Source organism: Oncorhynchus mykiss, chromosome 31 (assembly GCF_013265735.2).
Source record: "Oncorhynchus mykiss isolate Arlee chromosome 31, USDA_OmykA_1.1, whole genome shotgun sequence".
Lineage (NCBI taxonomy): Eukaryota > Metazoa > Chordata > Actinopteri > Salmoniformes > Salmonidae > Oncorhynchus > Oncorhynchus mykiss.
Window position 1 is genome coordinate 39,604,582 of NC_050571.1, and position 16,508 is coordinate 39,621,089.

Consider the following 16,508-nt stretch of genomic DNA (forward strand, 5'->3'; position numbering starts at 1 on the left):
TAGAGTAAGGCTGTAAAAAGGCAATGGGTCTGAATACTTTCCAAAGGCACTGAATGTGTTACATGTTGCCTTGACTCATTGCTGGTTTCCAGACTAGTGGACTTTATACTTAACATTGTATTGGTAGTACAGCCAGGTTATTAAAATGGTAGCTTTTGTCATTTGAAACAGATCTTGGATCAGTTTTGCTGGCCATACGTTATTCGTGTGCCACTACAGCTCGTCCGTCCAGCTGTATTTTTAAACAAAACCAAACTGAACTATGCCGGTCTACTGTAATTGTAGTTTCCTCATTAGTCAAGTTTTTCATCTTTCCTCCAATTCTTCTCGGACCAGGAAAATGGTTCTGTTTTAGCGAGGAAGGAAGCACAGATGCATTTATGCGCTGATAAGTATTTTTTTGTGGAAATGGATTTGAGTTTTAGTGCGTTTTTTGTTCAACATAAAGGTAAACAGTTGTGATGCCAGAAAAAGGATTTCATGTTCCTGTACCCAGGCTTGTCAAAGTAGTCGATGCAAATTGGTAATAGACTTAATTTTGATAGTTTCTCGTGACAACCATAAACATTAAAATGTAGTAGTAATAGAGAATTTGATTTGGTTGTAGTTGCAGACATTATATTTTTTATTTAAAAAATGTGTGTATGCTCCCCAGTTATGTTATCTACTCAGATAAATGATACACTAAGCATACAAAACATTAAGAACACCTTCCTAATATTGATTCAGAGGAATAACATGGACTCTACAAGGTGTCCAAAGCATTCCACAGGGATGCTGGCCCATGTTGACTCCAATGCTTCCCACGGTTGTTTCAAGTTGGTTGGATGTCCTTTGGATGGTTAACACACGGGAAACTGTTGAGCCTGAAAAACCCAGTAGCATTGCAGTTCTTGACGCAAATCGGTGCTCCTGGCACTTACTACCATACCCCGTTCAAAGGCACTTAAATATGTTCGTCTTGCCCATTCACACAATCCATGTCTCAACTGTCTCAAGGCTTAAAAACCCATCTTTAACCTGTCTTCATCTACACTGATTGAAGTGAATTTAATAAGTGACCTGGATTCACCTGGTCAGTCTATGTAATGGAAAGAGCAGGTGTTCTTAATATTTTGTCCACTCAGTGTGTGTTGCTGGTTTCCTTTTGAATTCTAAAGTATCTCCCTTGGTGTGATTAGTATAAGAACCTCTAGAAATGTATTTCACTTTTTGAAGAGCACAGATGATATATATATATATATTAATGAGATTGAGAGGAATAACATTATCTTACAAACACTTGGTGAAAATGGCTAAATAAATGTATTAATAAATGATGTTTTTCAGAAACAATATTTTGGAGATATAAGTACTGTTAAGATCTCTACTTAACCTATTTCAATACTTTACACAAGATGAATGATCAAGGACATACATGCTTTTTAATTGCATCTTTTTATTAATTTATTCATTAAATGTCTAGCTCATAAAAAAAATGACTTTTCATAATTGCAAGTCTTCTACAGTAATAATGTTTAGGCAATATCTTTGTTGCACGGAATGTACTTTTTTTTTCTCCTTCATTCTCTCTGTTTTCATTTCTCTCTTTCTCTCTCTCTGTCTGGCATTTAATTACAGAAAATAATTAATCACTTCAATAAAACAAAACTAATTTTGGCTCCGGTTTTAGCTGGACACCCACAGAACTTCAAAACGGAAATATTCCCCACAAATCACAAAAAAGGTACCTTTTCTGTCTTCGTATAGTATTCAATAGAGATCGAAGTAGTCTAGGGGAGCTGCATTCGATTATCTCTGAACGGAATGCCATGAAATACATTGTCGTGTACTTTGTGTTTTCGTCATGACTGCTCAACACCGGTGCCGAACGCGAAGACGAAATTTGACGACTGTCGTGTTTCGTTCTACATCACTTGGAAATTGTTTGCTTAAACGCCACACTGTGCATCGCTACTCCGTGTGGCGATGCACACAGACATACAATCTGACTCACAGAGGCAAATCACAGCAAAACAAAAGATATAAATGGCTACAGAAGCCTGTACAACTACAGATATACTGTAGATACAGTAGGATAAAAGGCGATGTTATCTATCCCAGTAGAGTCATCTTAATGTGGAGAGGCTATCGAGAACTGTACAACACCAAGGTCATTACGGCATTCACGTTAAGTCAAGCAGCACGGTCTATTGTTGAGCAATTATGCAAATATGACAGGGGTTCTTTCTTACTGGTGCATGTCTTGGGAGATGTTAACGCCTTTTGATTTCACCTCGGATGTTAACAAAGCATGGATCATTTTTGAGTTGTTGAGTATTGTGCGTATTGTGTGTGTGTGTTTGAGTATGTATGTCTGTCTGTCTGTCTGTGGATGCTTGCATAGGTGTGTGTGCATGTCTCCATACACACGTGTGTATACGTTGTGTGTTCTTTATGCGTTACCCCTACCTTGGTATATGCATTATGTTGTCCGCCATGGCTCTTGTTTCCTTTGCTGGTCGTGCCAAAGCTGAGCCAACGAGACAGACAACGACGAAGAGGAGGAAAAGGAAGAACTCTGCCAGCAGCGCCAACAGCAGCGTGGGCAATGCCAACAGTAAGAAGAGAAGCCCTGCCAGCAACTTCAGCCTCTCCAGTCAGGTACCTGTAAGCATCAGCTCTACCGGTTTGGCCCTCTCTTACACCCCTATACACCACATACAAACCCTTATGCACAACTACTACAGATGCACAGGCAGGAAGACATGTAAATGGAACGCAACAATTCAGGACTATCAATCTACCGTCATAATATGTTTACTGAAGTATTCATCTGGAATTCGAGAAGTATCTTTGTTGCTTCGTTTACACCCTCTGCTCTGGGGGATGGCGTTATCAACCCGGCGCGCCATGGCTCTGGTCTATCCCGCATTTGCTTCCTCGACATGGCAATAGAACGGGGCCACTCGACACAGTTTGAGGTTAAACACCTACTTAAACCACTGAGTGTTGCACCTCACGCTTCACATCGCTCCGGGGGATAAAGTGCTATTGCGCTTCAGTTGTTTGCACAGGCTATAGTACTCTCTCATTATCACTCACTGAGTTTGCTAGACGTACAGCGTGTACGGACTGTAAGGAGTCATACTGACCGTTTAGTACTGTGGTCCCTCTGGCTGGGGGTGTTTTTAGGAGGGAGGGGGACAGGGAGACTGGGGAACTGTGAACTCTCTTTGTTTTGGGTTGGGTTGTTCCACACGGTGCTTTGCAGGTCATGCTTTTAAATCCACGGTGCATCTCTCTTTTTTCTCTCTCTTTCTCTTTCTTTATCCATGTATATATTTTCTCTCTCTCTCTCACACACACTCACATAGACACACACCCTCTCCAACTCAAGCTCGCCCTCTCTCTTGCTCTTTCTGGATCTGCCTCGCACTCGCTCTCTCTTCTTCTTTCGCTCTTTCTCACACACACACAGACACAAACCTTCTCCAACTAACTCCCTCTCACTCTCTTTCACGCCCCCCCCCCCCCCCTTCTATCTCTTACTCAATAACTCAGACAACCACACATACACAAACATGCGCACCCACACACACAATTGTTTTCTCGGTGGATTGCTGTTTGGCTCAGCGCCATCTCTCATTATCACATATCTGTATACCCCCCCTCTCTCCCTACTCCCCAATCCTGAAACACACACTTCCTATGGCTAACGTTGACACGCGTCTTTAAGAGCAGCGGCGGAAACATGCTGGTTACATATGTTGCACGCCAGCTAGCTTTGTCTGAGAAGTTGTTCGTTCGTTGGCTGAGCACAGGCCCTACGTGAGCCCAATGACAATAAGAAGTGGACCCTGGCGAGGAAAGGGAGGGAGGGGGTGAATGGGGGGAGGCATGGGGAAGTGAGGGGGAGGGGGTTGTTGTGTTGTTCAACAGTGACCTCTACTGGTTGCTAGGCTGAAATGACATTGAAAACCATGCAGAGTGCTACTATGTGTTTGCTGATGGATTCTTTTGGAACATTCAGGTAGAAATGGATTGCGTAGAACAGATATGATTGCGTGTTAGCTTCATTTGATGAATTGCTATATGCATCCCTCTGAACATTTCACCTCAAGGAATATACCCCTGAAAATAATCCTGAGCCCTTACCTACGCATTATGTGCTTGCAGAACCCTTTTTTTTTTTAAATCACATAAAATGACATACCCAAATCTAACTGCCTGTAGCTCAGGTACCTGGAGCAATGACATGCATATTCTTGATACCATTTGAAGGAAACACTTTGAAGTGTTTGGAAATGTGAAATTAATGTAGGAGAATATAGCACATTAGATCTGGTAAAATATATTTTTTCATCATCTTTGAAATGCAAGAGAAAGGTCACAATGTACTCTTCCAGGTTAGGCGCAATTTCAATTTTGGCCACTAGATAGCATCAGTGTGTGTGCAACGTTTTAGACTGATTCAATGAACCATTGCATTACTATTCAAAATGTTGTATCAAGACTGCCCAAATATGCCTAATTGGTTTATTAATACATTTTCAAGTTCTAAACTGTGCACTCTCCGATCCCGTAGTTAAGGGACTAGATAGGCTTATGCTGAAGGTCCTGCCCTTCAATGGGCATAGGGGAGCATCCACCATATTGCTTACACCTGTCCAGTTCCTTCAGACCTGCAAACACAGAAGGAGTAGGGGGCCAAGGGGGTCTGATCCCTCAAAAAGGATGCTAATAAAGTAACTGATAATCAGACAATGAGCATTCTTAGCTGTCTTAACAGCCCATTGCTCCATTCAGGGCTAGCTAAAGACAAAAAGTAATGAGATGAGTATATAAAACGTTATTAATTAGATCACAATTAACACTCCCCCCAATCCCAGTCTGACTACCAGCTGTTGTCATTGGTGGGGGGGGGCAGAGGTAGGTTGACAGCCAACTTCACAGGAACAGATGGTGAATTCAAGGCTTGTTGGCAATCAGCATGTTTTGAGCTAATGACTTAATTAGCTATACAAATGAAAAAAATCTGTGTGGATATTGTAATTTAGTCCAAAAGCTCACCTAAATTAATTAGCACGATTTAAGGCGTAGTGACGGTCGCTAGGGGGGTTTTGAGAGAAGTTTTTGAAAAGAGGCTTGTGTTGCGTCTCGGATAAACAATCTACCCCCCCCACCCCATACGGAGCCGCTTTGGTGCAGTTATGTATGTGTGTGTCGGTGTTTGTGTGTGTGCGTGCGCATCAGAGGAGGGGAGCGAGAGCTCCCATGCCACGCTGCGTCGACACACATGGGCAGTGAAGCATGTGCTCCATTTAACTGTGCGGCTGCCTTCCGAGATGCAGCGGAAGGTTGTGGGCTGCTGAGGAGAAAGAAGCTTTAGCAGACCAGGGGAGACGAGATGTACAACTCAGCCTTCATAGAACAGCCAACACCGTCCTAACATAGTCCATTTGATCACATATTTATAACTACCGGTAATCAATAATCTAATATTGCTTGAAGTACTGAATTGCATCTCCTAAATACTGTTACTTATTTTTAGACCTGTACATATCAAAATAGAGAGTTAGCATCACCCAATTCCTTCACAGTGCAAATAAAGATTCATCCAAAGAATACAACTCCCTATGTTTTCATCTGTGACCTCAACACAAGGGGTCATCTCCTTGAAATATGTCCTACATGATTACTATTGATTGGTCTGTGAGGGGCGGGAATGGGAGGATATTCCACTTCATCAGTGGGAGGGGGTTTCATTTGTACAGAGTGCTCAGAGCAGGGGGGTCGACCCTGTACATGCGGGTTCACCGGTTTCACGGTGCTTCGCCATACACACCAGCCATACACACACTCCTGAAAATTCCCCCCATGCACCAACTGTTATTGCAGGAGTGGCAGGGGGTTGTGTCAAAGCACACAGCCAAGGGTAATGCTCTGGGCTTTACCCCTTTGGTGAAGCAACACACACACATCATCAGCAGTTGAAGCACACCAGCTTATAAATTAGACGGGTTGGAAGCTCATGAGTAGTTGTCATAGAAATGGATAGAGGACTCACTTGCCACAGAAGACTGGGATAGCATGGGCAGCTTATGGGTTGTAGCATAATGCTCTATACAGGTTTTATCCTAGGTTGGGATTCAATCTGATCAGCGTTGTGTTGTAGCTTGTAGCACTTTACATTTAAAGATAACTTCCAATTGAGCCGACATCTGCAGCGTTAACCGTAAATGCGACCTCCACTAATGTCGGGGAAAATGCCTTTAAAATCTGCATGGCCAGCTGTCTAGCGTGCTGCGCAATGAATTGAATCACAGCCTTAGTAAACATTTTCTTGTAGCTATAATAGAATGGTGTCACGTCGCCTTACCAACATATGGTGTCAAAAGTAAGATCTGAACCCACACCTCCATTCTGGGTTAGAATTAGAAGCTCAGGGGTAGGCTAATTGTGTAGGCTACTGGTCTTGATGAGCCTCAATGTCCTCTAGTGTTTTAGCTTTTGACCATTTTAGGGCCCTTTTGACCCTTAATTGCTTTGGGTGGAATATCATGCATAGAGACACAAATTATTCAGCAACAAGCAGGAACACAGAAAGCCTTAAAGCAGCAATATGTAACTTTTGGGGGCCACCTGACCAAATTCACATAGAAATGTGAGTTATAGGTCTGTCATTCTCATTGAAAGCATGTCTAAGAAGATCTCTTCTATGTGGACTATTTCTATACTTCCCGTTTTTAAGTTTTGTTTTTGCGTCTTTTACTTTCGGTTTTGTACATCAGCTTCAACAGCTGAAAATACAATAATTTTGGTTATGGACAAGATGTTTCACAGCGGTTTAGATGGTACACTGAATCTTTCTACACTATACTTGCTTGTTTTGTCACATAAACAGAAATTCGTCAATCTATTAGAATTTTAGCAAATCCCTGAGCGATTTCTGCATAGTGCACCTTTAAGTGACTAACATCCCATCATGCTTAGGATCATGTATAAAAACTCGGGCAGGCCTTTATTTTGGTTACCATGGCTATGCCCCAATAGGATGACAATGTTCCCATCCACAGGAACGAAATGGTCACTGAATGGTTTGATGAGCATGAAAATGATGTAAACCATATGCCATGGCTGTCTCAGTCACCAGATTTCGACCCAATTGAACACTTATGGGAGATTCTGGAGTCTCGCCTACGACAGCGTTTTCCAGCAACATCAACAAAACACCAAATAATGAAATTTCTTGTGGAAGAAGGATGTTGCATCCCCCCAATAGAAGATGCAAAATGGCACTGACAGAGAGGGTCGCCTCGCTTCCAGTTCTTAGGAAACTATGCAGTATTTTGTTTTTTTTAATGTATTATTTCTTACATTGCTACCCCAGGAAATCTTAAGTCTTATTACATACAGCCAGGAAGAAATATTGTATATAAGAACAACATCAACTTACCAACATTACGACCAGGAATACGACTTTCCCGAAGCGGATCCTCTCTTCAGACCACCACCCAGGACAATGGATCTAATCCCAGTAGCCGACCCAAAAGAACGACCCACAGTTCAGCCATCGGTTTAGCCATCGGGCTTCTCCATGAATCGCGCCGACAGAGATAAACACCTCTCTGGAAGAGGAAGGGCGTGGGTGTATGCTTTATGATTAACGACTCATGGTGTAATCATAACAACATACAGGAACTCAAGTCCTTCTGCTCACCCGAACTAGAATTCCTTACAATCAAATGCCGGCCATTTTACCTACCAAGACAATTCTCGTCAGTTATAGTCACAGCTGTGTACATTCCCCTTCAAGCAGACACCAAGACGGCCCTCAAGGAACTTCACTAGACTCTATGTAAATTGGAAATCCTATATCCTGAGGATACTTTTATTGTAGCTGGGGAATTTAACAAAGCAAATTTGAGAACAAAGCTACCTAAATTCTATCAGCATATTGATATCACTATGCGCAGGGGTAATACTCTCGACCACCACTACTTCCGTGATGCAAACAAAGAACTCCCCCGCCCTCCTTCGGCAAATCCGACCATGACGCCATCTTGCTTCTACCGTCTCGGAATATGTTCCATCGACCTATACGCTGTCACGGTGAGTGAGTTTATAAAAAAGCGCATTGGAGATGTTGTACCCACTGTGACTAAAACCTACATTAACCAGAAACCGTGGATGGATAGAGGCATTCGTGCAAAACTGAAAGCGCGAACCACTGCATTAAACCATGGAAAGAGGTCTGGAAACATGTCTGAATATAATAGTTACAGTTATTATAGTTATTCTCTCCGCAAGGCAATCAAACAAGCAAAATGCCGGTACAGGGGCAGTCGTAATTCAAAGGCTCAGACACGAGACATATGTGGCAGGTTTTACAGGAAATCACAGACTACAAAAAGAAAACCAGCCACGTCACGCTTCCAGACTCTTTGCCCGCTTTGAGGATAATACAGTGCCACCGTCACAGCTCGCTAACAAGGACATGAGCAGACCAGCTGGCTGGTGTGTTTACGGACATATTCAATCACTCCCTATACCAGTCTGTTGACCCCACATGCTTCAAGATGGCCACCATTGTTACTGTACCCAAGAGCACTCACTTCTGTCATCATGAAGTGCTTTGAGAGACTAGTCAAGGATCATATCACCTTACCGGCCACCCTAGACCCACTTCAGTTTGCATACTGCCCCAGCAGGTCCACTGATGACACAATCGCCATCACACTGCACACTTCCCCATCCCCATCTGGACAAAAAGAATACCTATGTAAGAATGCTGTTAATTGACTACAGCTCAGCATTCAACACCATAGTACCCTCCAAGCTCATCATCAAGCTGGAGGCCCTGGGTCTCAACCCCGTCATGTAAAATTGTGTCCTGGACTTTCTGACAGGCCGCCCCCAGGCAGTGAAGGTAGGAAACAACATCTCCACTTCGCTGACCCTCAACACTGGGGCCCCACAAGGGTGCGTGCTCAGCCCTCTCCTGTGCTCCCTGTTCACCCACAACTGCGTGGCCATGCACGCTTCCAACTCAATCATCAAGTTTGCAGATGACACAGCAGTCGTGGGCTTGATTACAAACAATGGCAAGACAGCCTACAGGGAGGAGGTGAGGGTGGTGTCAGGAAAACAACCTCTCACTCAACGTCAACAAAACAAAGAAGATGATCGTGGACTTCAGGAAACAGCAGAGGGAGCACCCCCCTATCCACATTGAAGGGACAGCAGTGGAGAAGGTGGAAAGTTTTAAGTTCCTCGGCGTACACATCACAGACAAACTGAAATGGTCCACCCACACAGACAGTGTGGTGAAGGCGCAACAAAACCCTGACAAACTTTTACAGATGCACAATCAAGAGCATCCTGTCGGGCTGCATCACAGCCTGGTATGGCAACTGCACTGCCCTCAACCGCAAGGCTCTCCAGAGGGTGGTGCGCAACGCATCACCGGGGGCAAACTATCTGCCCTCCATGACACCTACAGCACCCGATGTCACAGGAAGGCCAAAAAGATCATCAAGGACAACAACCACCCGAGCCACTGCCTGTTCACACCACTACCATCCAGAAGGCCAGGCCAGTACAGGTGCATCAAAGCTGGGACCGAGAGATTGAAAAACAGCTTCTATCTCAAGGCCATCACACTGCTTAACATCAATCACTAACTCAGAGAGGCTGCTGCCTACATTGAGACCCAATAATTGTCCACTTTAATAAATGGATCACTAGTCACTTTAAACAATGCCACTTTAAATAATGCCACTTTAATAACGTTAACATATCTTACATTACTCATATCCCATGTACAGTTGAAGTCAGAAGTTTACATACACCTAGGTTGGAGTAATTAAAACTTGTTTTTCAACCACTCAACCACTCCACAAATTTCTTGTAAAAAAAATATAGTTTTGGCAAGTCAGTTAGGACATCTACTAGTCGGTTGTGCATGACACAAGTTTTCCAACAATTGTTTACAGACAGATTATTTCACTTATAATTCACTGTATCACAATTACAGTGGGTCAGAAGTTTACATACACAAAGTTGACTGTGCCTTTAAACAGCTTGGAAAATTCCAGAAAATTATGTTATGGCTTTAGAAGCTTCTGATAGGCTAATTGACATAATTTGAGTCAATTGGAGGTGTACCTGTGGATGTATTTCAAGGCCTACCTTCAAACTCAGTGCCTCTTTGCTTGACATCACGGGAAAATCAAAAGAAATCAGCCAAGACCTCAGAAAGACAATTGTAGACCTCCACAAGTCCGGTTCATTCTTGGGACCAATTTCCAAATGCCTGAAGGTACCACGTTCATCTGTACTAACAATAGTACGCAAGTATAAACACCATGGGACCATGCAGCTGTCATACCGCTCAGGAAGGAGACGCATTCTGTTTCCTAGAGATGAACGTACTTTGCTGCAAAAAGTGAAAATCAATCCCAGAACAACAGCGAAGGACCTTGTGAAGATGCTGGAGGAAACAAGTACAAAAGTATCGATATACACAGTAAAACGAGTCCTATATCGACATAACCTGAAAGGCCGGTCAGCAAGGAACAAGCCACTGCTCCAAAACCGCCATAGAAAAGCCAGACTACGTTTTGCAACTGCACATGGGGACAAAGATTGTACTTTTTGGAGAAATGAACTCTGGTCTGATGAAACAGAAATAGAACTGTTTGTCCATAATGACCATCGTTATGTTTGGAGGAAAAAGGGGGATGCTTGCAAGCCGAAGAACACCATCCCATCCGTGAAGCACGGGGGTGGCAGCATTATGTTGTAGGGGTGCTTTGCTGCAGAAGGGACTGGTGCGCTTCACAAAATAGATGGCATCATGTGGATGGAAAATTATGTGGATATATTGAAGCAACATCTCAAGACATCAGTCAGGAAGTTAAAGCTTGGTCGCAAATGGGTCTTCCAAATGGACAATGACCCCAAGCATGCTTCCAAAGTTGTGGCAATATGGCTTAACAAAGTCAAGGTATTGGAGTGGCCATCACAAAGCCCTGTCCTTAAACTTACAGAAAATTTGTGGGCAGAACTGAAAAAGCGTGTGCGAGCAAGGAGGCCCACAAACTTGATTCAGTTACACAAGCTCTGTCAGGAGGAATGTGCCAAAATTCACAAAACTTATTGTAGGAAAGTTGTGGAAGGCTACCCGAAACGTTTGACCCAAGTTAAACCATTTCAAGGCAATGCTACCAAATACTAATTGAGTTTATGTAAACTTCTGACCGACCGGGAATGTGATGAAAAAAATAAAAGCTGAAATAAATAATTCTCTCTACTATTATTCTGACATTTCACATTCTTAAAATAAAGTGGTGATCCTAACTGTCTTAAGACAGGGAATTTTTACGAGGATTAAATGTCAGCAATTGTGAATAACTGATTTCAAATGTATTTGGCTAAGGTGTATGTAAACTTCCGACTTCTATATTTCATACCATCTTTTGCACCTTACCAATGCCGCTCGGCCATCGCTCATCCATATACTTAGATGTACATATTCTCATTAACCCCTTTAGATTTGTGTGTATTATATAGTTGTTGGGGAATTGTTGGATTACTTGTTAGATATTACTGCACTGTCAGAACTAGTAGCACAAGTATTTCGCTACACTCGCATTCAAATCTGCTAACCATGTGTATGTGACCAATACAATTTGATTTGATTTAGAGTTCCAGACATTTGTAGAATCTATGCCAAGGTGCATTGAAGCTGTTCTGGCTCGTGGTGGCCCAAAGCCCTATTAAGACACTTTATGTTGGTGTTTCCTTTATTTTGTCAGTTACCTGTACATTTCATGTAGTTATCGACATGCTTTGTGACAAAGATTTAGAGTTAGTATAACATGCAGATCACGCCATAAAATGTACATGATCAATATAGTATAATCAATATATAATAAATTCTATGTATCACATATCATCTCTCAGAATTCAATACGTCTCACACATGCAACAATGTGTATCTTAAAATGTCTGACCTTTAACCTGACATTAACCTTTGACCTCTTTAATTTGTCTTCCAGGATGTAATGGTGGTGGGCGAGCCCACCCTGATGGGCGGGGAGTTCGGGGACGAGGACGAGCGTCTAATCACGCGTCTGGAGAACACGCAGTACGATGCCACCAACGGATTGGACGACGAGGATGACTTCAACGGCTCGCCCGCGCTCGGCAATAACAGCCCATGGGGCAGCAAGCCGCCCAACAGCCAGGACAGCAAGGCCGAGAGCACAGCGCCGCAGTCGTCACAGTAAAACACACAGAGACCAAGGATACCAAGAGCACAGTCAGTGCCCCAATTCTCATATGTACAATTGGGTGACATTTAACTCCAATGGTTAAATGTCACTATTTTGGACAGTTTCTAATGACACCATGTTGCCCTCACAGTAAAACACAGAGGGAAAATATCTATTAAAAAAACTGTACCTATTTGGCCCACTAGGGCAGCGCCCTCCAAAACCTCAAATCGTACTGAATTTAACCCCGTTGGAAAATGTTTCCACATCATGGTCAACGGTGTCACTATCACTCATCATGGTCAATCATCTCCACCAAATACCAGAACAATTCTTCTCCGACTTCACTGTAACATCCTGAAGAGAGACTGAGACAGAGAACTGACTGACATTGCACAGCAATATCCATACGATAAAGACTACTTTTCCATCTAAATGCATACAGGTTGTATGCATTGCAATGATGACATAAAACAATACTGGGTTTTCTTTTTTCCCATTTTTCCTAGAATTGCTTTGTTTGGATTTGGTGGGAATTCCCAGTGTTAGGGTAGTTGGGATTGCTCTGGGAATGACACAAGGCCAGTGTCTTCATCTGAATTCTCCTTCATGGACACCTTCTCAGTCCTTGAGCTTTAACTGTAATGGGATTCTGTGGGTGTTGCCCTTTTGACCTTTGACCTGCAGGTTGCGACCCCTCTGGGACAGTTGACAGTAGAAGTCAAAACAAAACATCTAAAACAAAATGTCTCTTTTAAGAGCATCAGCCTCAATGAGAACGAACCGGCGAGGTTTTACTCAGCCACCAAACTGCATCCACCACGGCCGAGACGTCGTCGTCTTGAGCATTTGCATCTTTATTGGAAATTCATTTGGCTGTTGGTTTGTTTACGTTGTTGTTGTTGTTGTTTTTTCCGATTTCCAATTAAAAGGAAAGTGACTCTGTTTCACCACTATGGACAACTTGAAGTGGGATACTCGTGTTCCAGGATTTCCTTTCCAGAATTACAGCAGTCGTCGCCGATTGTTATTTCACCGCAAACCTGTTCGATCGTGTTTGTAGTCTATTGGTGTTCTTTTGCTTCTCCCCAAAATACTTTGCAATCAGATTTGTACGTTGCCAATCAGTATGTAAACTTTGCTGACATACACCAATGCATTAATGTTTTTTTTTTTCTTATTTTGGAATTTGTCTTTGTTCTTTCCCTTTAATGACTGACCTATTCCAAACTGATATTAAAGTTCTAATGCAGTTGTTTTCATCTCAATATCAAATCATTTCTGGGTAACAATTAAGTACCTCATTGTGATTGTTTTAAATTAAAATGTCAAAAGAAACAAAATTAGACTCTTAGCAAAAAGCAATTCCTCAAGCAAGAATTTTTAACAGCTTTTACACTAAAAGGGCAACATCATAATATTGTCAATTTCACAGTATTATTCCAACCTCATAGTGTGAAAATATATATACATCACAGGCACATCACATTTTTGACTGCAATGGGCCTTTAAATCTTTTTCCTGCATGATTTTACTTTTTTAGTTTGATATATGTACCTTTTTGAGTTGGTGGTTGGTCAGCCATTTTTTGGTGGGGGGGTTCATCCATTTGGGAACACTGTTACAAGGTTTGTAGCTCTCCAAATAGACGCGTGGCATACAACTTTATCCATTTAAGATTAGCCACCATTTTGAAACCATTTTGTACATGGCAGCTGTCTCGCACTATCTTTTTTTATTTGCATTAGTTTCACATTTTTATGGGGCCTTTCGGATTCTGTTGTCTTGTCCGACAGATTTTTGCAGCTATAAGACGGTCATTGATAATTTTGACATGTTTATATCCAGTCAATTAATTAGTGCATAGATCAGATATTAAACTATAATGTTTAAGAAATGTTTAAAATTGTTAACATTTGAAAATGTTCTCAATTTATTCATTGTAAAAAATACACTCATTATTAGCCGCAAATCCAGAAAAACATAACAGCATACTCAAGGCCCTACAGAATTGCAGTTTGAAAACCCCTGTTTTTGTGTTACCAGTTGTTCTTTAATTGACTATTCTTCCTTAAATTCCTCTCCTCATGTTGGATTTTGTTTTAAAATGGCAAGAAGACAACTGCGGATGTCTTTATTATAAGATCTTTTGTGTATTTATTTGTGCATTTGTAAGGAAGCTAACACATTTCTGATGTTGTTTGAACCTGGTATTATTAGAACTCTGCACAATTTGTACATTATATCGCAGAGATGTTTTGTGTCATATCTGATGTCTGGTATATATGCTTTGCCATTATGTGTGCCAATAAACTGTGCTTACAGATTGGTCCGATTGGGTTATTGCAGACATTGTGTATGGATTACTGTGCATTAACTGCCCTTGCATGTCTGTTTCTCAATCTGTTTTCCTATACATTTATTCTAGTCTGTCTGTCCTCTTGTCTAGCAATAGGTTGCCAATTTGAAATGATGTTACTACAGCATAACTGTGCTGTGTGCTTATGTATTCCCAATATGACAAATTGGCTAATGTCAGCCACCACTTCTTAGTTTCTTGATCAATATGAAGCGTTATTTAGGGTCAGGGGGTCAACAGGTTCATCAATAGACCAATTGCGCGTTTAAGATGTATAGATCCAATTGTTTCTCTTTGAACAGGATTTTAGTCAGCAATGAATCATTCAGGCATCAGGCTACTAAAGGCAGGGAAGCAGCAGCAGGATATCAAGTGGGAAATATTTGAATGGATCTTTGACATCATCTTGCGGTATTGAAAGGACATCTGAATATCCAATTAGATGAATTACATCCAAATATTTGATGTATTATTCACATTATTATTATTCACATTGATGGGATATTGGGAAATGATCACCTTATTTCTTTGCAAAAGTCTATGATTATGTGATAAGTATTTTGGCTAAGGCAAGACATTTAATTGATGTCAGATGAAATATAAATCCCATACCTTGTGTACATATCTGTTGTGGATTGTTGTGTCAACAATCGGTGTTGATAATGTTTGTTTCATCAACATTGATACACCCTTCAAATTAGTGGATTCGGCTATTTCAGCCACACCCATTGATGACAAGTGTATAAAATCGAGCACACAGCCATGCAATCTCCATAGACAAACATTAGCAGCAGAATGGCCTTACTGAAGAGCTCAGTGACTTTCAACGTGGCACCGTCATAGGATGCCACCTTTCCAAGAAGTAAAATTTCTGCCCTGCTAGAGTTGCCCCGGGCAACTGCAAGTGCTGTTATTGTGAAGTGAAAATATCTAGGGGCAACAACGGCTCAGCCGCAAAGTGGTAGGCCACACAAGTTAGTCGGGAGCTTCATGAAATGGGTTTTCATGGCCGAGCAGCTGCACACAAGCAATGCCAAGTGTTGGCTGGAGTGTTGTAAAGCTCGCTGCCATTGGACTCCGGAGCAGTGGAAACGCGTTCTCTGGAGTGATGAACCACGCACACCATCTGGCAGGACGACTCTGGTTTTGGCGGATGCCAGGAGAACGCTACCTGCCTGAATACATAGTGCCAACTGGAAAGTTTGGTGGAGGAGGAATAATGATCTGGGGCAGTTTTTCATGGTTCCGGCTAAGCCCCTTATATCCAGTGAAGGGAAATCTTAACGCTATTGCATACAATCACATTCTAGATGATTCTGTGCTTCAAACGTTGTGACAACCGTTTGGGGAAGGCCCTTTCCTGTGTCAGCATGACAATGACCCCGTGCACAAAGCGAGGTCCATAGAGAAATGGTTTATCGAGATCGGTGTTGAAGAACTTGACTGGCCTGCATAGAGCACTGACCTTAACTCCATTGAACACCTTTGGGGTGAATTGGAACGCCGACTATGAGCCAGGCCTATTCGCCCAACATCACTAATGCTCTTGTGGCTGAACGGAAGTCCCTGCATCAATGTTCCAACATCTAGTGGATAGCCTTCCCAGAAGAGTGGAGGCTCTTATAGAAGCAAAGGGGGGACCAACTCCATATTAATGCCCATGATTTTGGAATGAGATGTTCGACGAGCAGTGTATGTAGTGTATGTTTATTTTAAGTATCAACTCCTTGGTGACAATATGATGACAGTTGTGTTGGTCCCATAGAGAAGGATAGAGACCTCTAGTGGCCAAAGGGCTATTGTTGTATTGGCAGCGCCATTGAGGGCTTCCACCATTTTAAAGTAGTCAAAGTAGTTAACTCGCTGATTTGGTGTGGATCAATATGGGT

General features: G+C 42.2%; 1 protein-coding gene across 6 annotated transcripts in view; it reads left to right on the forward strand.

Annotated features, from left to right (window-relative positions):
• The window catches only part of LOC110505141 (LIM domain-binding protein 2), an 82,182-nt gene extending 67,593 nt beyond the window's left edge, over positions 1–14,589 (forward strand). Inside the window, exons 7-9 of one of the 6 annotated variants that reach the window (XM_036969920.1) lie at positions 1,673–1,726; positions 2,501–2,649; positions 12,045–14,589. In XM_036969920.1, the coding sequence (XP_036825815.1) occupies positions 1,673–1,726; positions 2,501–2,649; positions 12,045–12,275 (434 nt within the window). In that variant the 3' untranslated portion in view covers positions 12,276–14,589. The remainder of the gene's footprint in view (positions 1–1,672; positions 1,727–2,500; positions 2,650–12,044) is intronic. The other 5 variants (XM_036969922.1, XM_036969923.1, XM_036969921.1 and 2 more) reach the window with 5 other exon arrangements.
• Positions 14,590–16,508: the final 1,919 nt, after the last annotated feature.